Source organism: Hydra vulgaris, chromosome 03 (assembly GCF_038396675.1).
Source record: "Hydra vulgaris chromosome 03, alternate assembly HydraT2T_AEP".
NCBI lineage: Eukaryota > Metazoa > Cnidaria > Hydrozoa > Anthoathecata > Hydridae > Hydra > Hydra vulgaris.
In genome coordinates this window covers 47550100-47575000 of record NC_088922.1, presented here as the reverse complement: position 1 = coordinate 47575000, position 24901 = coordinate 47550100, and the positions used below count along the sequence as shown (strand labels likewise).

Here is a 24901-nt window from a genome sequence, read left to right as displayed (position 1 = left end):
TTTCATTGCTTTTTCCATTTGTGAACACACTATGTTGGTCGGTCACTCATTCTTTTTTGCAAGCAATGTTAGACCCTTAAGCTTTTGAGAGTTTTTAAACTCCTCTACTTTTAATATCTGCTATATTTTAACCAGTTAGGCTTGGACTCCATATAATCTAACTACTTTTAATGATCTTTTTAATTCAAATCCATTTACAATTAGCATTTAGGATCCTATGTTATGCTATTGAGCTACCAAACTAACTGTATACCTCAACAACTGGGTATCCCTCAGGTGCCAATCTAATCTTTGTGAGAGAGTTAGCCACCATATCGCAAGAAATCCATTCAATGCGGTAGTGGTGTAGTGGTAAGAGTGCTCGCTTTGTAAGCAAGAGGTTCGGAGTTCGACTCCCACCACGTCCCTGGAAGTACCGCGCTCAACTTAATTTCTCCGCGCAGCGGCCTTGCTCGACAAGGTTCGTGTTTCGGAGTTAAAGAGTTGAGAGAGGGTTGCACCATGTGTAACAACTAAAAAATAAAAAATAAAAACACAAAAAAAAAAGAGTAGCCTCCTCGACTGTAGTGGCCCCCCTCGGGCCTTGGGGAGGTAAATAATCTAAAAAAAAAAAAAAAGTCTGGAAATAGATAAACTTTGCTTGGAATTGTGTGATTTGGCAGTTTGCAGTCCTTGATTGGCTTTGTTACTCTGATGCACTACTGTATATATTGCACTACAGCAACCATCTTTGCTTGCATCACCATACCCATAGGTGTTAATTATTTGTATTTTCTCATCAAAATAGTTATACTTCTTGTTAGATTTAGTAAATCATATTTAGAAAGCAGCCATTACTCTGCTAATTCAGGTGGAAGTTGTTTGTCTCAAAAAAATTGTTAACAAATTTTTTTCTTATATTGGTTTTGCCCTTAATGTTATTGGAGAAATTAGTCTAAGTGAAGCTTTCTAAAATTCATCTTTTGGTTGTAAAAACTGCTTGGTGAGGCAGCTTACAGCCTACATGTAAAATATCATTTTTAATTTATCATTTTGTTAATGTTAACTTCATGGTAATTGTATTCTGAACCATTAGTTTACAATACAGGAAAGTTTGAATGTCGTTTGTGGAGCTGGAATCCTCCCTTTTTAAACAAATAAATTGCATTTTGTTTTAATATTTTGATAAACTTAAGAAGTATTATTTATTTATAAACTTAAACAATTATTAATAAATTGTTTTATACACTTCACTTTTGTTTCCTTTGCTTCAATCTTCTAAACCAAGTACATCTAAGCTGTGTAGTTCTTTGTACCTATTAAAACATTGATTTTATTTTAAGAAACTGGTTTCTTTGATGTGTTGAATAAAGTTCCATACATTTTGGCTGCGGTGGTTTTGCGAACTGCTGTAAACGCAACCATTGTTTAACCATGGTTTACTGGAAGTGCTTTTCAATTTGATGTTTGTACTTTCAATTATTATGAGTATTTGTATTTTTGTTTTCTTTTCTGATAGTATTACCTGGTCAACCAATAGTTGATTCTCGATTTTGCAATGTATAGTTGTGTAGAACTTCAACTAGCTGTTCAAAACCTCACTCCTGCCATTTTGTATCATTTGAAATAATATCAGCTTCAACAGAACCAAGTTTGTCAAGAGTTTCATGTACCAGAGTTTCTGCTGTTTCCAAATTGTTTAAAGTTTTCAATGAGTTTACACTTATATTTAATTTTCTGTAAAAGAATTGTGTTTGATTCAAGTTGTTGTTTTTTATAAAGGGAAGATTTATGATATCATGATCATGTTGGCTTATAATTTCCAAAGTGATTCCATAAAGTCATTTTTTGCCTTTTCATAGTTACATGCGTTAGAGGAAAGTCAAAGAATTTCTTCTTTTGATGTGTTTAATAATAATTTACATAGGTATGACAGTTTAGTTACAGCAGAATAGTATGTGTTATCACTTCAGTGCTGAATTGTTCCCAGAAATGTACCTAATCTAAGATAATGCTATCAAATTTTGTATTATTGTTATTTAGTTTAGGAAGTTTTGTTTTAAGACCATGTGTATGCGCCATGTTTTGAGTTACTTCTAGTTGTCGTTCGTTTAGCTCTTCTTTTATGCAAGCAACTTCTTGTATCATCCTTTTTATTTTGTAATTTTTCTTTGTGTGCAGTGCTCAATTTTTTAGTAAGTTGTTTTGTTGTTCATACCAGTCGTCAAAGTTCTTTATTGTCGCATTTTATTCATCTCTTTTTAATTCTTCAATGTTTTGGATTAAGCTAAAAGTTTCTAGTAATTTTCGTTTGATAGTTTGTTACAATCAGTCTAGTGGGTATATATTGTTGTTATTTAATGACATGTGCATTTCAAAACTGAGTCCCTCAATTTTTTAAAATGTTAGTTCCAATTTCCTTAAAAGTGTAGCAATTGGATCTTTGTATTACATTGGAGGTCTTTCAATAGTGTGTTAGATTTTCATTCCTTAGATCAGCTGATAACTGGTTAGAGATGATTCCAGAGTCCTGGTAGAGGCGCCACTTTGAGACTATGAGGCACGTCTAAAATATTTCCTATAATATATATATATATATGTATATATACATATATATATATATATATATATATATATATATATATATATATATATATATATATATATATATATATATATATATATATATATATATATATATATATATACACATATATATATATATATATATTATATATATATATATTTATATATATTATATATATATATATTTATATATATATATTTATATATATATATATATACATATTTATATATATATATATATTTATATATATATATATATATATATATATATATATATATATATATATATATATATATATATATATATATATATATATATATATATATATATATATATATATATATTATATATATGTCTCTTTTTTGTAAAGAAGTTTCTTAAAAATCTTGCAGTAGTGAAAGAGTGCTCGCTTCATAAGCGAGAGGTTCCGAGTTTGACCCCCACCACATCCCTGTTAGCACCACGCTCAACTTGTTTCTGCGCGCAGCGGCCTTGTTTGTCAAGGTTCGTGTTTCGGAGTTATAGAGTTGAGAGAGGGTTATAACCACAGTTAAGTAGCCTCCTCATCTGTAGTGGCCTTCTGGGCCTTGGGGAGTTAAATTACCAAAAAAAAAAAAATTATATATATATATATATTTAATATTGCATATTAAAGTAAGCAGTCTGAGATCTAATTCTTCTTCCTTTTTTTCTTTCTATGAAAAAGTTGTATGGATTGAAGCAAGTAAAAAAAATTGGCTTATGTATATTTATATATGCTAAAGTATATATACTTTTTAGTTGACTGACTTTTAATAGAACCTAATAGACTGCTTGCCTCTACCAAAACCTTCAGTTGATGTATATACACTCTCTGTCTATTTATGTATACTTGATGTATGTACACTCCCTACATGTTCAACATATTTAAGTCAGTCAATGTATGCACACCCTGCTGCACTATTCCGTAAATAAATCAGGGGATAACACAAAAACATAAAAAAAAAGTTGTATTTGTATATATATATATATATATAAATTTATTGTTTTTTAGTTTACAGAATCAAGCACAAGGGTTTATGAAACTAAAAGATAAAGTACAGGTGGTTTAAATATTTTTTAATTTCAGCTTGTATTTCTGGAATTTTTGGATATTGAAATGATATGCGGTATATGCGGTATATGCGGTAGTGGTGTAGTGGTAGAGCGCTCGCTTCATAAGCGAGAGGTTCGGAGTTCGATCCCCACCACGTCCCTGGTAGTACCGCGCTCAACTTGTTTCTCCGCGCAGCGGCCTTGTTTGTCAAGGTTCGTGTTTCAGAGTTATAGAGTTGAGAGAGGGTTATAACCACATTTAAGTAGCCTCCTCATCTGTAGTGGCCTTCTGGGCCTTGGGGAGGTGAAATAACAAAGAAAAAAAAAAAAAAAGAATATTGAAATGATATTGTTTTCTGAAATTTTTTGATATTGATTTTGATATTGTATAATATATGCTGACATTATTGTTACTTAGTCCAAGACTTTGACATAAAAAATTTTGAACTATTATCTGTATTATAACAATCAGAATTTAAAATTTTTTGAATAAGTTTAGAAATAACAAAAAATAAGTTTAGAACATAAAAACAAAAGCCTTTTGAAAAATTTAAAGTAGAAAGTAACAAGCATGTACATTTGTTTTGAAAGCATTATTTTGCTATCATAGTTTTACAAGCATTATTTTGCATGAGGAAGTTTTGTAGTTATGCTTATTTGCTGAGAAAAAAAATATTCAGCTGTTTAAAGTATCTGTTTAAAGGTTTATTTTTATATAAAGTTCAGCTTTATACTTATGGAATTTATCAATAGGCTTGGCAATAAGATGTCTTCTTCTGAACCCTGCTACTTATATATCTTTTTAGTAACATACGGATTGTATATATTTACACTGCAAAAAAAAAAAAAAAAAAAAAAAAATTAAGGTAAACCTCAATAAAATAATAGAAATTTCTAGATCAACGCAAGGCTTAACTCAGTTAATTCATTGAACTAGCTAAATGAATTAACTGAGCTAAGCCTTGCATTGATCTAGACATTTGATATGAAGCACACATACCTCGGTTTCAAAGTCTTTGAGTCTAATGCGCTCATTTAAAGTTATTTTTATAACTTAGTTATTTCATTTTCCTTTCATTTAATTTTTAGTAAATAAAAATGTCAGTAAAATAAAAACTTCTGCTTAATTCAAATGGTAATGCAGTGGTTTAGATTTTTATTTTGGTGGTGACATCAGTCTGTTACCATATTTGTTGAGAGAAATTGCTTTTGTAACTCCACTATCTAATGGAGTCTGCATAAAACAGTTGCAGAGGTACAGATCAAGTTGGTAATGGTAATGGTAGGGTAATGTAGAGATATTATGGGGGTAATAAGTTTGTAAGTAACTTCTTCCAATGTTTTGGATAGTTAAGATATGAAGGTAATTGGATGGAAGTGTGACAATGTAACGGAGCTGAATAGTATTTTTAGCTTCAATTAAAAGTTATTTTGAAAATCTAAAGTTAATCAACTAAATTAATTTCACTAAAGTTATCATTTTTTTAGGTAAGAAAAACTCTGATTCAAAAGCAAAAGTTACAAAAAGTCCTTACAATGAAGGATAATGCATTAAGTACCATGAAGAATCAGCTATGTATGATTCAAGAAGCAGAGAATACAAAAATGGTAAAAAAAATTTAAATTTGTTGTTAGATTATATATTTATTTATTTTTTATTTAGTTAATAAATTACAAAAGTTTTATCTAATGTTATTTTTAATGCTATTCTTATTTGCTACAATATAAGTTACTACCAACCAAAAAATAATCAGGAGAAAATTTTTTTGGATAACTTACATCTATTTATCTTTGACTGTTTATATATGTGTGTGTGTGTGTGTGTGTGTGTGTGTGTGTGTGTGTGTGTGTGTGTGTGTTTATGTATATATACACACACATATATTTATAATCTTATTTTGCTCTCTATTTCATAAAATTCATAAAAATCATTTTGTATTATTGGCATTCTATTCAAATAAGTTTAGTGGTATAAAATTTTGAAGTATTAGATCTTGTCTCGCATCACATATCTAATCATCGTGACTCATCGTCAAATTAATGTTTTATGTTTTTGATTTATTTAGATAGCAGAGGCTTTTCACTCAACCGCAACACTCTTGAATGAATCATATCGTCAAAGTGGTCTTACTATCGACCACATTGATGATGTAATGGCAAAAACTGAGGAGGTATTGCAGTATTAATTACATAAATCCATATAAGTATTTTCATATATATATAGTAAATAAGTTTTAATTGGCTTATGTTAAATTTTATTTATTTTTGCTTAAATATTGTTTATTAAATATTGTTTCAAATTTTATGCAGTGCAATAATTTAAAGTTAAGTTCCTAATATTAAATTTAATTGAATTTATTACAGTACAGTTATGTACACTTTGATACTTTATTTATTTATTGCTGTATATTTCATATATTTATTTTGTTTACAATTAACTAATAGTATCAACAGTAATGTTAAAATCATTATTATTGTTATTAAAATCATTATTGTTATTGAAAAAACAGTAACAATAACATCAGTAACACTTATGTGCATGATATGTTTAAAAAATATTGTTTTTTTCTAATTTAAAAAATAAAATGATATTTTTTAGTATATTTTGGTTTTTCTTTGACATGTTTGGAAGATTTTGATACATTTTCAAACATTTTTATTGTAGGGTTAAACATAACAATAATAATAAATTATAATTGGACCAAAGGATTTCAATTGCATATCTTGTAGCTATTCCTTGTCTTAGTTAAAAGACTGTATTTCAATTTCAGTTTGATAAACATGCCATAAGTTATATTGACTTATTAGTTATAGAATTGAAGCATAAAGGGTTGAATTATCCATTTGGGGACATTATATATGACTCTTTGGAAAGACTCTTTGAATTTATGCAACTGTAGTTTAATTACACAATGTGTTTTCTATGGGATAACCAACAGAAAAAGCATTTTTTGTTGTTATTGATAACTTTTTATTGCCTCATGACTCAGTTAAAGTGTGTGAGCCCTGTTGGCAGCCAATTGTTTGAGGATTTACACATCCTAACCCCTGTAGTGTTCAAAATGCAGGAAAAATTTGAAACATTTCAGACAATTTAGGCAATTAAATCAAATTTGTGTAATAATAAAAACAATATAATAATAAAAATGTGATCATATTATATATTAGGCAACATGTCAATGCTCATTCATAAATGATTGACATCATTCTCATGACAGCTATTGCAACTAATGGCGAGAAAGAGTTACAGAATTTATTATGTATAAAAAAATGTTATCGAAAGTGTATAGAAAATCTAACTTATGTTAGCTTCAAACTATGTAATTTTAAAACATATCAAATTTTACAGTGTAACGTTTACTTAAAAAGTGTATTGCGGCAATAGCTCCTTAATTTTGATTTATAGTATTTGTTTGCTGTTTTATTAAGTTTTTTGTTTATTAAATATTATTAAAACATTTGTAGTACAATACACCTAAATGGCTGAAGTGGTTAGAGCCCAGCATTTCTAATGCAAAGCGCCATGTTCAAATCTCACCATTTGCACTTTTTTTTTTTAAATCTTTTTAAATTTTTTAATAGACAAAATAAAAGACTTTTGAAGTTCTATAGATATTATATACATAACATTTATAAAAATATCATATACTATAACAAACAAAAGGGAGAGAATTTTTAGTAAAGCTTATTTGCTGTTTTAATCTTTTGTTTAACGCTTTAATACAAAGTAAAATGTTTTTGAAGTTATATATACATGATGTTAATATTAACATTATATATACATATCATATATAAAGATATTATATGCTATTACAAATGACTGGTAGAGAATTTTTTTAAAAAAGCTTAAAATTTCTAATAACATCAAAACACCTGGAGAAATTTATTGCGCATATGTCATGATACAGATACTTATGTTATTAAATGTGCTTAGGTAATTAGTCCTAATAAGCTCTGAAACTTAATAAAGAAAAAAATAAATCCGTCCAGCTACTCCAGAAGGTGCTGTTGTGTTTGCAAAAATAAAAAATAAAAATGCTCATAGCTTGCAAAAACCTTAAAACTTTATTGTAATTATTAAAAGTTTTTTTAACTATATTATGTTTTAATATAATAAAATAGTAGATTTTAGTTATCATTTATTTATATATATATTAATTCTCATAAACTATTATTGGAGTCTTATGATTAAAAGTCATGAACTATTATTGGAGTCACACTGCAGTTGATATAAAATTATTTTATATAAAATTAGTTGATATAAAATTATTTAAGTTGTTTTTCAATTCATTTTAAGACTATGGCACTGTAAAAATTAAAAGAAAACTTTAACAAACAACACAATTGTTATTAAAATTTAAGTAGATTTATTGTTTGTTAAAATTCTAAACCTATTCTAAACCGGTTGCATGTGTTGTTTAATGATTCCAATATAAATATAAGTTTCATTGCAACTTCAAAATATTGAATTAGATCTCCTCTCTATTTTATGTTTCTAAAAACAATGGACATACATAATTTGAACTTTTTAACTAAGGGATTAGTTTTTTTGCTTTTTTCAGAACTAGTTCACATTTCTTTATATCTTTTTTTGGGGAGTCAACACAGAAACACTATATTCAAGATGTGGTTCAACATAGATAGGAAATAGCCTGAAAAATATCAGATTGTTTCATTTTTTGAATGTTTGGTTTAGCATACTAAAAGCATTGTTATCCAGTTTTTTTTAAAAATAACTCTGAGATTGCATTTAGCTTTTAAATCTGAATTAACAGTTGTGCTCATTTGTTCATTAAAATTATCTATCCATTCATTAAACTTATAGATCAAAGATTATTTAAATCATTTCTTTGCAGAAGCAACTAGATGATATCAAAATATTAGAGTTTTTAAAAAAGATTAGTGTAGCAGAAAAAAGTTGATTTAAACTTGGTTGCTTTAAATTCAGTTTTAATATGAATTTAGAAAAAAAAATTGAAATTTTAAGTTTTTATGAAAATTATATTTTGCGACTTAAGAATCAGTTGCAAACAATTTAAAAGATTTAAATGTTTTAAAAAACTTTCTGAAAAAAATACTTAATGCTTTCAAAAAATTGACCTTTGTAATTAAAAACTGGACCAAATAATATAAATCCCTTTTTTAAAGAATTCTCTTTAAAATGCTATTACAAAAAAATTGGGAATAAATGCAAACCCCCATAATGAGTATTGACACGTATATCTGAAATATTAGCTATGAGAGAAATCAGGTCAACTTTATAGTTGTAACATGCTGTTGATGGCTAAAAACTTTATAATTGAGAATGATGTTTATTAAATCGGAATCTTTTTAGCTGTAAAGTTTGTAGGATTATTCTCCAATCTACATAAAAATTCCATTCTTATATCATTTGCAAATCAAAATAGATGTTTCTGTAAAAAATCAAAATAGATGTTTCTGTAAAAAATCAAAATAGATGTTTCTGTAAAAAATCAAAATAGATGTTTCTGTAAAAAATCAAAATAGATGTTTCTGTAAAAAATCAAAATAGATGTTTCTGTAAAAAATAGCAAAAAAAAACTGCTATACAGATATAAATGAGATTCAACCCTAGAGTGTTTATTGGAGAAAATGTAGATTGCCTTACTAGCGATCATGGCACTTTCCTTCAATTATAACAAGTTCTACAAACAAAAATGACAGTCCACATAAAAGATGTTTGTTATGCACATAGTGTAAAGAGTGCTAAAGGATATTCACTAAAAACTGTTAATGTTTGTCGGTTTTGTTTATCATAACCAGGGTTTGCATTCTGAAAATTGTTTTGAAATTTATCACATACAACAAAACTATGCTTTGCTATGAGAATATGTTTTTGATGTGATGTTTGAAAAAGTTCTTTAAACTAAATCTGTTGTTTTATTTTATCAAATAGAAATTTTGACTTTTAAGTCTCTATATCAAAACTTAAATATCTTTTTTCTAAGTCTTCAGATTAGTCTAATTTTTTGTTGTTTGATCACAAATATGAGTTTATCTTCTGCAAGTGGTGTAGTATACTGTAAGTGGTGTAATGGTAGAGCGTTTGCTTCACAAGCAAGAAGTTCTGAGCTCGATCCCAACTATGTCCCTGGTAGTACCAGGTTTGTGTTTTGGAGTTAAAGAGTTAAGAGAGAGTTGTAGCCACAATAAAGTCCTCAACTGAAGTGGCCTTCTTGGCCTTAAGGAGGTGAATAACATCAAAAAAATAATAATAATAAAACAAGTAAAAATTGACAGTTAGCTACAAATTTCTATTTGTAATTTACAGTTAAGTAAAGTCAATTTGTTTTTAAAATTTTTGAGAATGACAGAATTTTTGATCTAAGGAGGAAAAAAATTTTTTTTTTTTTAATTGTGTTTTATCAATCAAAATATAACATGCCCTCATTTTGCCAATTTAGTATCTCTAAATTTATTATATTATTTTTTTATTAAGGCTAGAGATATGGTAAATGAAGTTGAGGAAGCTTTATCTTTTGGTAAGATTTTCTATATTAAAAATTATATATTATTTTCCAATTGTTTTAAAAATCTGACTTTTTTTTTGTTTACTATTATATATATATATATATATATATATATATATCTATATATATATATATATATATATATATATATATATATATAAAAATATATATATAAATATATATATATATATATATATATATATATAGACACACACAGATATATATATATATATATATGATTAATTTTAAATTTCTTCTGCATAACAAAATTTTTTCAAATTTACTTTTTTGCTTTTATTTTACATTTTTTGATGCATCCTTTGGATTATCCTGAGTAAAATTCAGTATAAGAATTTTTATTTGTATGTTTAAATGTAAAATATGACTCAACGTCAATGGCAAGTTCACGGTTTCTGAGTTTGCGACTTTATTTCACTTTGTTAACCTTTGTGCGATCAGGGTTTTGATTTTTCATTAAATAACAAATGTTTGTTTTGTTTTTTAATGTTTTTAGAATGTTGGAATGATTATGCTTGAATTTCTTTGTCATTTTTCTTGCCAATGTTGCAAAGCGGTTCAGGAGATTTTTCAGATGATTAATGTTCGTACCAGTCATAATTTTTGATGTCTGATCCTAGCTTACGAGACATTAGTTCTTTCACATTATTCTTCCACTTTGCCACATAACATTTGTTGGTTCTTTTGGGGTGATTAGAGGCAACAAAATAATTTACTAAGTTTTCAGTTTTAGGATTTTTTTTTTTCTTTTCTAAATAGACAAAACTTTTAGTAAAAGAAAATTAAAACTTTATATGCAAACCAACAAAAAAAGTTGTAAAAAAAAGTTGTTGGCTGGGTCAATAGGTTTAAGCTCAAAGTGAATAACATAAAAATAACATAACATAAAAAATGTACTAAAAAGATATTTAAATATATTGATCTACCTGTACACACACACCCACACATATATATGCATTGTACTTATTACTGTAGGTGTAAATCGAATTGATGATTTTGATATTGAAGAGCTTGAACAAGAGTTATCAAAGTTGACTGCAACTAAGGGTAATTTTTCTTATAAGAATTTTTTTTGTACATTTTTACTTAATCTTTTTTAGTAATTTTTTAGCACTTTATATAATTTCATTTTTTTAATTAAATTTAGATGAAGAAACAGTTATTTTGCCAAATGTCCCAGACTTCTTACCAACAAAATCAAAAGAGCACTTGAACAAACAAAAAATTGATTTGATTACTAGCTAAATTGAATAAAAAATTGCAATTAAAGTTAAAAAAAAATCTTTTTATGTTGTTCCAATTTTCTCTATTTTTTAGCTCAATAGTATTTTAACAATCTTTATATTGAGTAAATTTATTACATTTTCGCTCAAAGTTTTGCTACAAATTCATTTTATTCTTTTTATCGCATTTAAAAAAAGTTTTTGTATTAAGAAATGCAATATTTTAATTTTAAAATTTGTCATTTAGCAAAAAAAAGAAATATTATTAAAAGTTATGTTAGTATTCATTTGTGTTTTTATTATCATTGTTTTTATTATTCAAATATTGTGGAATGCAAAGACTTCTCCAAAAACAGAAATTTATCATTCAGGTGAAAGCAATATTATTAAAAAAGTAATTGACGGCTGTAGTATTATTCATGAAAGGTAAGGTTGAATGGTTTTTAATTGATAATTTTTTGTTCACTTTTTGTGTTTTTGACTTTTCTTTAATAAGTTAACATAAAATAATAGATCATTAAGTATGCACCCATTGGTTGAACCCAACAAAAAGGCTATGATACCCTACATTATATATTGGTATTACCAACAAAATAAGATATTAATATTTTGTATTAACTCGTTTTTCACCAATTTTTAAAAACATTCACCAATTTTTAAAAACATTATGCAATGCCTTTGAAAAGTCAGGCAATGCCTTAGAAACATTAAGCAGTTCCTTACAAACATTAGACAATTTCCTAAAAACATTAGGCAATTCCTTAAAATCACTGAGCTATAAAGAAACTTATAACCATTTTAGTATTTTTAATAAAATTTGAAAAAGCACAAATATATTTATTTGTTTACTCTGTTTTCATAACAAAAGTTTAAAAATTGAAAAAAAGTTAAAAAAACCTCAAGTTTTAAACTTATTCAGATTGATGTTAAAATTTAATCAAATCAATGTACAAAGCTCTATTCAGCTTCATCTTAAAAGTTATTAACTTGGATGTTAATTTATATTTTGTTCATTTTAGTTTGTCAATTTTAATATTTAGAAATTATTTGTTTAAGCATGATTAAGCAAGGTTAGCAAGAAGGAACATATGAACTAAGAACTCGGAAATACTTTATTAAGAGCTATTTATGTGTTATGTAAACAGATTCAAAATACGTAAAATAACAATCTATTTAGTGATTTTGATTTAACCAAAGTTATTGTTACAACTCTGAAAATGTTAAATCCTTTGCTTTTTGTAAAGAAAATTACTTTCGATCTTCTTGCTATCTTTGAAGCAGACTTCCGAAGCAATTTTTAAGAACTTAAAGCAGATTTTTGATTTATTTTGTCCTTCAAGTGTTGCATTCACACTAGCAGTGGAATTTAAATTTGCAAATGTTTTATCGGGTCGAGCTTAGCTGCTTTTATTCAATGTGAAGCTTCTAGGACCAATTTTCTAGGACCAATTTTCTAGGACCAATTTTGGAAATGATGTTATGTCAATAAATTAAGCACTGCTTGATTCTAAGGGTTTTAGGTTGAATTTCAAAAGACATGAGGTTTTTCTTCAGGTTTTATATGTATAGGTAAAAGCTAAAATGTGTTGAAAATAAAATTCTATTCTTCTTAGTCCAAAATTGATAATTACTGAAATCTAAAAAATAATGTTTAAAAACATTTTATTATTTTTATTATGTTAACTATCTCTTATTATAAATATCATAGAAACCCACATGAACATCCAATGTCTTTGTTTTTGAAATGAGGTTAACTTAATATATAATAATACCTTTAATAGTTTCACTAATAAAGCTCCTTATGCAGTTGATGACTTGTTTAGAATTATTAACTGTTAAAGTTTGTATAACAATAATAATTTTATAACTACATTTTATAATATTTTTATTTTATAAAAATTTTTTGTTAAAAAAAAAAGTAATATTGTTTGAAAAATCTACCCAAGTTAAATACTACATATCAAATGGCTCATCTTTCAAGGAAAAAAAATCATAATGAATCCAGAGATTCAGATTGTTTTTGTTGCTGTAGCAAAATGGACAATTACTCTCTTTGTAGTATGTATGCCATCATTGGTGACACTAGTTTGAGATTATGCACACAAAGGATTCAGTTTTGAAATAAATGTATTTCTTACTGGACTTTGTTGCTGTCGCAAAAGTGCTCTCTATACCAAAAAGGTTATTATATTTTATAAATATTTTATTAACTTATTAAATTTTTTCTAAAATATTTTACTTCACAACAAGGAAAATCTCAGTTCACAGCAAGGAAAATCTATGAAAATTATTGAAAAGGTTTGGAAAAGTGAGTTACTTATAATGATTGGAAGAGTTGCTCCTGTTGACAATCAATGCTTACATCCAATTTGTTGTATGGTATCAGACAAGCACAGCCACAAGATTTTTAATTTAAGATATTATATCATTGAGTCAAATAAAAATTTCTGCATTGAAAGGTTAAACTCATTTTGTACAGGTTGTTTTCAACTAGTTAGAAAAGGCATTGGCATCCATGCACTAGAACATCTGCTGTTCAAAATCTAAGAATCTTATTCTTTTCAAAAAGATGTCATAGCAAATAACCTCAACTGTTCTGAAGTTTCTAGTAAAAGCTGAAAATTTGTTACAATTATCCACTGGCAAATTTTTATTTATTAGTTTATTTATTTATAATGACTTGCTGCATTATTCTATTCTAATTTTAGGAGGATCACTGCTACCTGTAGTGCTAAAACCTAAGCTCCAAACAAATAAAGTAGTCTCTACTGATACAATATTTGATATCAAAAAAATCATGATCTGCCTGAAAATGTTGTTTGAAAAAATGTGACATTCAAGATTTCAATGTCAAAGTTATATCAAAGAAAGTCTAGAGTTGTATACAATAAAAAAAACTAGAAGGTTTTCTAAAATTTTATTTTTAAAATATAGAGCTTCAAAGTACAAACAAATCATGGTTTTGCTACTGAAATTTTAAATGACCATATCTCATGAACCACAAAAGATTTTATGCTGAAATTTTCAGGAATTGCCTTTCTCATTGGTATCAACAAACCCACTAAGTTTCATCAAAATCTGACGGGGTCCATGTTGGACCTTGGTCCAGTTGGCATGGAATGACCCAACTAAGTGTTGAAAAGAATTTAATTGCTACAGTTATGAAGTGTTCTCATGCTTTAGAAAAGTTTTACAGTTACAAAAAAGTTCTTTTTTTAAATGGAAAGAAAGATGAACTTGAAAACTCAGTGTCGAAAGATGTTGTATACATTGAAGATCTCACCAGACTTGTTTAAAAAATATGCTCTCTGCGTGGATCTGATTAGATCCTATAAAAGCCATTCTTAAAAATTGAAAAAAGAAAAGGAATTGATGGAGGATAGGGTTTACTGAAGGTTTGGTAACTTAACCTACTTTGCATTATGCATATAAAAGAAATAAAATTAGAATTATTATTCAATTGTTAATAATTTTCAGGTAACAATTGATATTTTTGATGAAACAAAGTTATAGGAACAAAGTAGAAATGAGAAAGACTCAGTAGTAAACAAGGTGATAATTTTGGCTTTAGCATGTAATGTCAATTACATGCTTATTAAATTAATTAATCTAAATCAGCTTAAGTTTTTAGTGGCTTCTGACCTAAAGCTCATGAACGTACTTCTTGGCATATCAGTAAGAGATTTTGCCAAGTTTATATTTTATTTATTTATTGTTTTAATTATTTTTTACAAGTATCTATTAAAACATTAAATCTCATAATAAATAATAAATAAGAACTTTTGCCTCCTTAAGTTCATATTACAATCGGTACCAAGATGCAGGATATCCTTATAAGACTATGAAATTATTCAATAATGTTATTAACCCATTTTTTTGAATAAGATCCCAGAAAATTTATTCTCGATATCAACCCTCTTCTGGAACTTCACATGTATGAGCATGTTGCAACAAAAATTATTGACATTCTTATTGTCAACGAGGGTCTGAAATTTATATATATATATATATATATATATATATATATATATATATATATATATATATATATATATATATATATATATATATATATATATGTTCTAGTTAAATACTAAAAATGTTTCAATTGCAAAAAGTTGTTTTGGCATGCTGCTAAAATACAGTATGAATATCTTGCAGTTTATTGAATCTGCTGAATGTTTAGAATACTAATGTAAAGATGTGTTTGAAAAAACATTATCACTTGTTTTGAAGTTCCATATTATTAAATACCACCTTGCAGATTTTCTTAATAGAAATCAGAAACCTTATCCAAGGCTGTACATAAAAGTTTAACAAAAACATTAAAGCACTATGCCATTGCAGAGACTCACAAAAACCACAAACTGAAGCTTAAGAATGCGACTTTCACCTCCAGTTCTATGAGAGTTTAAACAAATTAAATACACCATGTTTTATCTTATTTATATAATATATAGGATCTCATTGATTAATTTGAAAAAAAAATCGTTTTCTATGCCTTTTGTTTTGCTTTGAAACCTGTAATGTATAGAACAGACCCAAAAAAAAATTCTAGTAGCACATTAACCATAAAGTTATCAAACCATTAAAGATATTGTTATATATTAACTTAACCTCATTTTGAAGACAAAGACAATGGATGGTCATGTGGGTTTCTATTTTATTTAAGATATTTGTAATAAGAGATAGCTAAAATAATAAAAATGTTTTTTAAACACAGTTTTCTGGATTTCAGAAAATATCAATTTTGTACTAAGAAGGAATGCTTAGAATTTTATTTTCAGCACATTCCAGCTTGTACATTTGCATATTAATAAAACCTGAAAAAAAACCTCATGTCTTTTGAAATTCAACCTAAAACCCTTAGAATAAAGCAGTGTAAAAACACTTAGTATGACTTTATGCCATGAATTGTCAGAAAGCTCTTGCTGTTCGTTTTAAGAAATCAAAACTTTTGTTGTTTAAATCTCATTCTGATCTTTTAAAAATCTTTCTGAAATTAATCACTTTCTGAAATTAATGTGGATATCTCTAGAAACCATAAGCAATTTATGGTTTCTAGAGATATCCAATAGCTTTCTAGAATTGCTTGAAGATGCCAAAATTGAATTTTAAATGGAAAGCTTATTCAGTTAGATGCAGTTTTCATCAGGCTTAGAAAACTATGGTGTTTACGAACGAAGTCTGGGTCATCCCAGGTCACCAGGCTTTGCAAACTATGGTGTTACAAAATTTGGGTCATCTTTTTTTTTTTTTTTTTTTTTTATGTTAATTCACCTCCCCAAGGCCGAGAAGGCCACTACATACGAGGAGGCTACTTAATTGTGGTTATAACCCTCTCTCAACTCTATAACTCCGAAACATGAACCTTGACCAACAAGGCCGCTGCGCGGAGAAACAAGTTGAGCGGGGTACTACCAGGGACGTGGTGGGGATCGAACTCGGAACCTCTCGCTTACAAAGCGAGCGCACTACCACGACACCACTACCGCATGTCTAGGGTACTAAAGAAAATTGATGAGTTTTACAATTGCATATTGGTCAATAACTCGTAAAATTAATAGTGATAACCAAGTCTAGATTTGTGGTTTTACATAAAAAATTGTTACCTAATTAACTTGTTATAAATATTAAATTAAGAAAAAGCTTTTGAGCATTTTTTGTTTAAAAATTTTAAATAGCAGATTTTTTTTTCAGACTGTATATTAAATGAGAGTTTTATTTTGAAAAACTGTTTACTAAATATTTTGAAAATTTATGAAGATTGTGTCCGTCCAAAAACTTAGGAGTTGGTTTTAATAATTGATTGAGAATTCCACATGGGATTTGATTAATAGCTGTAAGCTAATGTTGTTTCTATGTTTTTATTTGAACAATATTACAGTAAACATAGAGACTGCTAAATTTATTCATAATAATAATTTATCTAGTTGTTGAGTTACATAATATAAGATCTTTTTAGGTTTTTCATCAGTTGAGTATAGTTTAACTTAGAGTTATTTATAAAATAAATTTTTTTACTTGTTTTAAGAAATGTTCTTTAAAATATACAAATTATTAAAGGAAGTCATTACAATAATTAGGGTTACTCTGTTCTAATTCTGTTGCTTAATTTGAACATAGTAAAAAGGAAAGAACACAATGGACACACTGAGTAAAAAGAAACAACACAGTAAGGCACTTTTAAGCTAGACCACACAGATAACGAAATGTCAAATATCTTATTTATCTTATCTCATTGTATGAGATGATCTCTAATCAATGATTTAAAATGATTTTTTTCAATTAGCTCTTTCCAGATTTTTTTAATAGATTTGTACTTATCTTTCAGTTACAAACCAACCTATATTTGGGGTAGAAGTGGCCATTTCCAAAGTTTGGTGTTTTCAATAGCTAATCGCTTTGGTTCTATCCCAGAGTACATAAGTGCACAGCACAGTATAATTGCACCTGATGGATCTTTAGTTACTTACCGTTTGACCCAGCCCTCTCACATACAAGTATGTTTTTTTTAGTTATGTACCTATTCATATATGGGGAAAATCTGGGCATTTGCAAAGTATTTTTTTCTCAGCAATCGGTCGATTTGGCAAAACTCCAAAATATGAAAGTCATCGTTATAAACTTGGTGGTGATGATGGTTCTTTGGTATCTTATGATTTGTTCACCACAAAAGTTCACGTATGACTAAAATATTTTAAACATTTAATAATATTAATATATTAATGTAAGTTAAAACATTAACATATTAATATATTAATATAAGTTAAAACATTCATATATTAATAAACATCAACTCAAACAGTACTAGTTCACACATTTTCTATTTTTAAAAAGGTTTAAACCTTCTTTGAAATTTTTTTTAAAGATATAGTAATGTAACAGTTTATAAATTTATAATAAATAATATACTAATAAATATATAATATATAAGCATAATAATAATTAAAAGAATAAAACTCAGTTTTCTCTGCACAGTTTTTAAGTTATACCAAGTGATGTTACTAAGTATTTTAATTATTAATAAAACATTAAGTTAAATAAATTAACATTTAACAAGCATATCAATATAATAAACTATAATTGTATAAGTTTGTTTAAAACATTTCAATTGTTAAGTTAATTAAAAGTAATTTACTTTCAATATTTTAAAAAAGGTACATTAGATTCAATTAACATAATTTATATCAACAAAGATCTTTTTATTTCAATTTGTACTAGCATTGTTTTATTTTTTCACATTAATGTTATAGAAAAAATCAGTGACCATTGTAGTTGTTCCTGGTATATGTAATCATTCAGAGAATAAGTACATAAAAGTTTTTGCTCAACATATGAATCAACATGGATACAAAGTGGCTGTATTAAATCACACTGGTGCATTAAAAAATGTTCCACTTACAAGACCAAGGATTTTTACATATGGTTAGTACAGTATGTGTTAACAAGTAAACATCCAGGCACACATACATTCATACAAACACACATACAAATATACATACATACATACATATAGCATATGTATATATATATATATATATATATATGTATGTATATATATATGTATGTATATATGTACATATAGCATATGTGTATATATATATATATATATATATATATATATATATATATATATATATACATATATTCATTAATGTATATTCATTAATAATATATTTATAGTTATAGTATACAATGAATTCATAATAATATATATTATAATTATAAATTATGTTAATATATTTAGCATAAAATTTGATTTTAAAATTGTTTTGCGTCTTAATTTTGAAGTATTTTTGCTTGAGCAGTAAAATCTTCTAAAATGTTATTTAAATAACAAATTTCAAACAAATTGTAATGAAAAAAGTGATAAAAAACAAAAAACGACTAGAACAAAGTTTTGGGTTATTGTAAAATTAAAGTAAGAAGCAAAAATATATAGTAAATATCACTAGGAATTTAAAATATTAAATTAGATTTATTTTACAGAGCAAATAAAAAGTCACAATTTTGGAAATTTTCCCCTACTTTTTTATTTGGTTTGACTTTTTAAACTGACACATAACCTAGATATTAAGGACTTTTTTACAGCATTACAGCCTTATTCTTTTTTTTTTCTTTTTCTGGAAAAACTGTCTGGTTAAAAGTGGCATTTATTGCCAGAAGATTTTTACGTGAATCAATGAAAATTAATTTATTGGATTAAAAATGTATTACAAATTTTAATTTACAGAAAGAGTAAAACATAAGTTATGTCATGTTCACCAACAAAAGTAGCAATGTTCCAGTATATTATTCCATTAGTATGTAAATGTATTTCAATAAATCCAGCAACATATTCAGTAAGTTGAGGTCAGGATCACCCTGCCACTAGAAATATTTAATCCAGTACATCTTAACATGTCCTGATGCTTAGTTGAATTTTGCTATCAAGTTTGTTATATAGTTTAGATAAAGGTCAAGATCAAAAAAGAAAAAAAAATACAGAGAAATAAAGACAAAGAAGCTAACCATTGCTTAAAATACTCTCTTGATTTAGAACTGTTGATTGTAAAAGTAAAAGAGGATATCTTTCTGAAAATTCTCATCTTGGCAGATGTTAACTGTATCCACTTCTAAATTTTTTATTGTTTATTAATTTTCTCTGCTAATTCCAAAAATGTAAGAAATTATTTCTGTACCATCAACTGTTTTAGTTGTAACACTTTTTTATTAGCATTGTCAATACCTCACAAATTATATTTCGTAGGAGGTTGTTAGTGTGCTTTTCATAGGAGGTTGTTAGTGTGCTTTTCATAGGATGTTGTTAGTGTGCTTTTCATAGGAGGTTGTTAGTGTGCTTTTCTCATAACCCTTCAATATCCAGACAAACCATCATCTACAGCACTTGATGGCAGCTTACCAGTACTACAACCAATTAACAGAATCTTAATAACGATAATAATCATTCAATAACAATAAATATAACACAAAAATAATTTATAGATTAGTTTAAAACATCTGAAATGTTTCATTCATATTTTTAATGTGAACTTCACAAAATTTAGAAAATAAAATAAGTAAAGAAATTCTACAGTATTTTATGATGAAAAAAAAAACTTTTATGTAATAATAAGTATCTAAACAAGTTCTATAGTAATCTATAATAATAAAAAAAAAAGTTTCTATAATTTGACGAAAAGTAGAATTTTTAGATTTTTTATCGAAATTCTATATTATGTCATATACAAAAACTCATTGAAATTAAAAGCGCTTGAATAGATTATTTTCATGGTATACGTTTATTATTTTGTTTTACTCAAAAAAATTCAGCCTAAACATTTTTTTTTTAAATCATTCTCTTTTATATGAACACAACTTGTCTCTGCACTTTGGGATCCCATTAAGGCAAAGATCCTCTGCAGATTATTACAAATAAACAATTTTTAATCAAAATACTTTTACTGACATATAAAAAAAAGTAACAGAATATGATCTATTACTCAGGCTAGATCAAGACAGTTATTCCATCTGTATTTTGGAATGGTATGATTGCTTCATGATCCAATTAAATATTTATACACTTAACATGTCTACTAATAGAAGCATGGTGAAGAGGGGTTAGTATAGTAGTGGATCATATTTGTTTGGATCATATTCGTTTACACAAGCATTATTTTTAATAAGTTTTTTTAATAACTAACACAATTTTTTAATGTCAGAGAAACTTGAAAGAGTAATGACAAAATTTAAAAGTAAAGGTGTGTATTTTGTGATGTAGTTGTATTCCTAGGAAATCACAAGGACCCTAATTATAAACAACTGGTTTATAATTATAAAAAACTGTTTAGAGTGGCCTGAAAATCACTTTTTTTGAAAATTTTGAAAATTGTTACACTCCTAGGTTTCCCAGCTAACACAAAACATTCAAGTACGTTCGACCAACATTGCGAAAGTTCGCAATGTTTGTTAAATTTTTTTTCAAGTTTTATGTGAGCTGGGTTGTTCTCTATAATAAAATAATTTTGGGTTGCAAATATTTTCAAGCAAAAAATATTTTAAGGGGTCCTAACTGGTCCCACACAAAAGTTTTTTCAAAAGTAAGCCAACCTTGTACTTAAGAGAAGCAAAGTTTTATAAAAATTTCAAAAATAATAATTTGTTTGATATTGTTCTAATTTTTCTTTCATTGATTATTAAAATACGTTGGCAATTTTAGAAAATATTTGTACATTTACGAAACTATACGTACCATATTACAACTATTTGTTCCATAAATATTTTTAGCAATGAGTGAGGCGTAAAAGAATGTGCTTTTTATTATGAATCAATCAACTACACATTTAAAAATATTTTTTAAAAGTAGTTTAGAAATTATTTATAAATAATTTTAAAATAAACTTTCTACACACCTTTCTACATACCTTCTACACAACTTTCTACATAAGTTCTAGATTATTGTTCAAAATTAATTTAAACTGATTAAAAACAATAAATTGTATGTTTTTAAAATTTTTAAGTGTGTGTGTGTGTGCGTGCGCACTAATAAAACTATTAAAAAGCAAAACATAGAAAATTATTTAAATATTTTTTAAGTTTGCTTAAAAAATTTAAATAAAAATAAAATTCAACTCAATTTATTAAAGAATTAATTTTGATTACTTAAAAAACACTAAAAGTTTAACAATCAATGTAAAATCAAAACTTATATTTGTAACGATAGTATTTTCTGTTTTGTTTTATTTCAAAATTTATTTATTTTACATTGCAGTATTGTATTGATGTATTGTATATTGATGTAATATTGCAGACTCAATGTGTTCAATTCTGGAATTTTTGGATAAAAGTCTTTGAATGTTTAGGGCGACCTAAACAGCTGTTAATAGATTATTAGATGTTAAATTTTCTAATTGTTTGCACAAAATCTCAAAAATTACTTTTAATATAATGTTTTGGTTTTCTTTTATTAGGTTATACAGATGATTTAGACTTAGTTGTTAGTGACTTAATTGTAAAAAACCCTGGCGAGAAACTTATAGGAATTGGGTTCTCACTTGGTGCTAATGTTTTGATGAAATATTTGGGGGAAAAACCTGAACGACAATTAAATTTTTTGTTTGCTGCTTCATTGTGTCAGGGTTATAATTTGCCAGAGTATGTTTTAATGTTTTTTTGTTTTGTTTTTGATTTTGTTATTTATTATGATTAATTTTATTTATACTTTTTATTTTTTTATTTTTATAATGGCTATAAAAAATAACCTTTTTAGATGCATAACAGTGATGAGCGAATGGGATAATCTGCGAAGGTTGTACTACTTTGGTCTCACACGTAACATGTTAAAGGTCATTAGTTACCATAAAGACAAGTTTGAAAGTCACAGCATAAAAAATAATATACCACTCGATTGGAAACGCATTTCGTCAGCAAAAGCACTTCATGAACTTGATCATCATTTTACTGCGTAAGAATTAAGATAGCTATAAAATTGTGAGACTCATTACTGCTCTAACATTTTATTTGGTTTTCAGATTCAGTATTATTAGCTTTTTTTTTTTTTTTAGTTTTTTCTCTGTTCTTAAAAGTATAAACTAATTAACTCATTTTTTTTAATTTAAAATTTAAATTTAAGAAAGGTTTATGGTGATATTTCTGATATGGCAGCATTTTATAGAAGCAACAGTTCAAGTACTTATATGAAAAATGTAAGTTGGGGTGTTGTAGTTTTTAAACTTTTTGAACTAATATACTATTTTCATTATTCTTTATTAAGTGTTAAATTTTTCTTATCACATTTTACAACTGCCATTGATGTATTTATCATACATATAGAAAAACATCGTACACTCATACATAACATACATAAAAAAATAAATATGCATGCATGCATACATACATCCATACATACATCCATACATACATACATACATACATACATACATACATACATACATACATACATACATACATACATACATACATACATACATACATACATACATACATAAATACATACATACATAAATACATACATACATACATACATACATACATACATACATACATACATACATACATACATACATACATACATACATACATACATACATACATACATACATACATACATACATACATACATACATACATAAATACATACATACATACGTACATACAAACATGCAAACATACATACATGCATACATACATACATACATACATACATACATACATACATACATACATACATGCATGCATGCATGCATACATACATTTGTATCATTCATATAATAAATACATATAAACAAAGATATGCATACAAAACACTTAACTAAATTTAAGTTTTTGATGACTATTTTGCTTGGTTATATAAGTTTTAAAAGTTTCACTTTTTATAGATTTTTATACCAACTTTGGTGTTAAATGCAAAAGATGACCCATTAATTCCAGAATCTCTTTTTAAGTATCCAAGAAGTCTTTGTGGTAAACTGATAATTCATTTTGTGTTATAATAAAATATTTTACATAACGTATCTGGCAATCATTTAAATATAATGTTAATTTTTTTTTGTTAATTTTTTAATAATTTAGTTGTATATTTATATTTTGTGTGCTAATTAGATACAAATCCGAATGTTATGTTTGTTGTAACTCCTTATGGTGGGCATCTAGGATTTTTTGAAGGTGGTTATATCATACCAAATCGTTTGTCTTGGCTGGATCGAATGTTGCTGGAGTTTACAAACGTAGCTCTAGATGTTTTAACTAAAAACGAAGTTTTAGAACCGAAAGAAGTTGTGTTTGAATGCTGATCCCCCATTTATACTGCATATTTTAATTAGAATTCTGAAATATTGACTAAGTGAATATTTAATAGAGCCTAATTTTTTTTTATGAATTTGTATAGTTTAATAAGGTTTTATAATATTTGTAGAATATTAACTAAATTGTTCGGTTATACACACGCTTTTTTTTAGTTTTTTTATTTACCACTTTAAAAAATGTTAGGTTTATTGATTTTGTCGTTGGCGCACTATTTCGTCTATTTTGTTTGTATCAATGTGTTTTTCATGGATCGGGACGTTGTTAATAATTATTAACTCAGTTTTAACGAAACAGAAAAACAAAAATTAAATTTGTGACTTCTGACGATATGCTAATATAAATTTCAAAATATTTACATTATTGTCGAATTTGATGAATGATAACTTACGACAAAACAACTTTTTTATTTAATAGTTACACCACTTAAAATTTACCTTGCATAAATAAATTCTATAAATACAATTTTGTTCTTTTATTTCTACTGCTACTTTTTATAAATATAGTAAAAACAAGCTGTTTTATCATTAGTTATCGTACGTACTAAGAATTCTCGACGATAATCAAGTATCATTTTTAATAAATGAAGTTTTTATTAATTACAAATTTTGGCTTCTTTTTTTGTTCTTCCTTCGTTTTTATTTTTTTAGGAGGTAATGTTTTGTAATTAACGATTTGAATTATAGATAAATTTTTCAAAATTTAAATTTTTAAATGTATAATGG

General features: G+C 26.6%; 2 protein-coding genes across 3 annotated transcripts in view; both read left to right on the top strand.

Moving 5' to 3' along the window:
• Positions 1 to 11430, top strand: part of LOC100206533 (charged multivesicular body protein 7) — a 51964-nt gene extending 40534 nt beyond the window's left edge. Inside the window, exons 6-11 of the mRNA XM_065793462.1 lie at positions 3600 to 3648; positions 5129 to 5248; positions 5707 to 5811; positions 10101 to 10143; positions 11125 to 11196; positions 11297 to 11430. Of these exons, the coding sequence (XP_065649534.1) occupies positions 3600 to 3648; positions 5129 to 5248; positions 5707 to 5811; positions 10101 to 10143; positions 11125 to 11196; positions 11297 to 11394 (487 nt within the window). The 3' untranslated portion in view covers positions 11395 to 11430. The remainder of the gene's footprint in view (positions 1 to 3599; positions 3649 to 5128; positions 5249 to 5706; positions 5812 to 10100; positions 10144 to 11124; positions 11197 to 11296) is intronic.
• A 161-nt stretch (positions 11431 to 11591) lies between these two features.
• Positions 11592 to 24310, top strand: LOC100202944 (monoacylglycerol lipase ABHD2). Of its 2 annotated transcripts, none has more exons than XM_065793463.1 (8): positions 11592 to 11798; positions 17707 to 17875; positions 18629 to 18800; positions 22325 to 22508; positions 22624 to 22818; positions 22987 to 23059; positions 23753 to 23837; positions 23976 to 24310. In XM_065793463.1, exons 1-8 carry the CDS (start codon positions 11647 to 11649, stop codon positions 24164 to 24166), a joined length of 1221 nt encoding a protein of 406 aa, XP_065649535.1. In that variant the 5' UTR covers positions 11592 to 11646; the 3' UTR covers positions 24167 to 24310. The 2 variants fall into 2 exon arrangements, with proteins under 2 accessions (XP_065649535.1, XP_065649536.1); XM_065793464.1 differs by lacking the exon at positions 17707 to 17875 and adding an exon at positions 17891 to 18056 and having other exon boundaries at positions 11593 to 11798; positions 23976 to 24281.
• Positions 24311 to 24901: the final 591 nt, after the last annotated feature.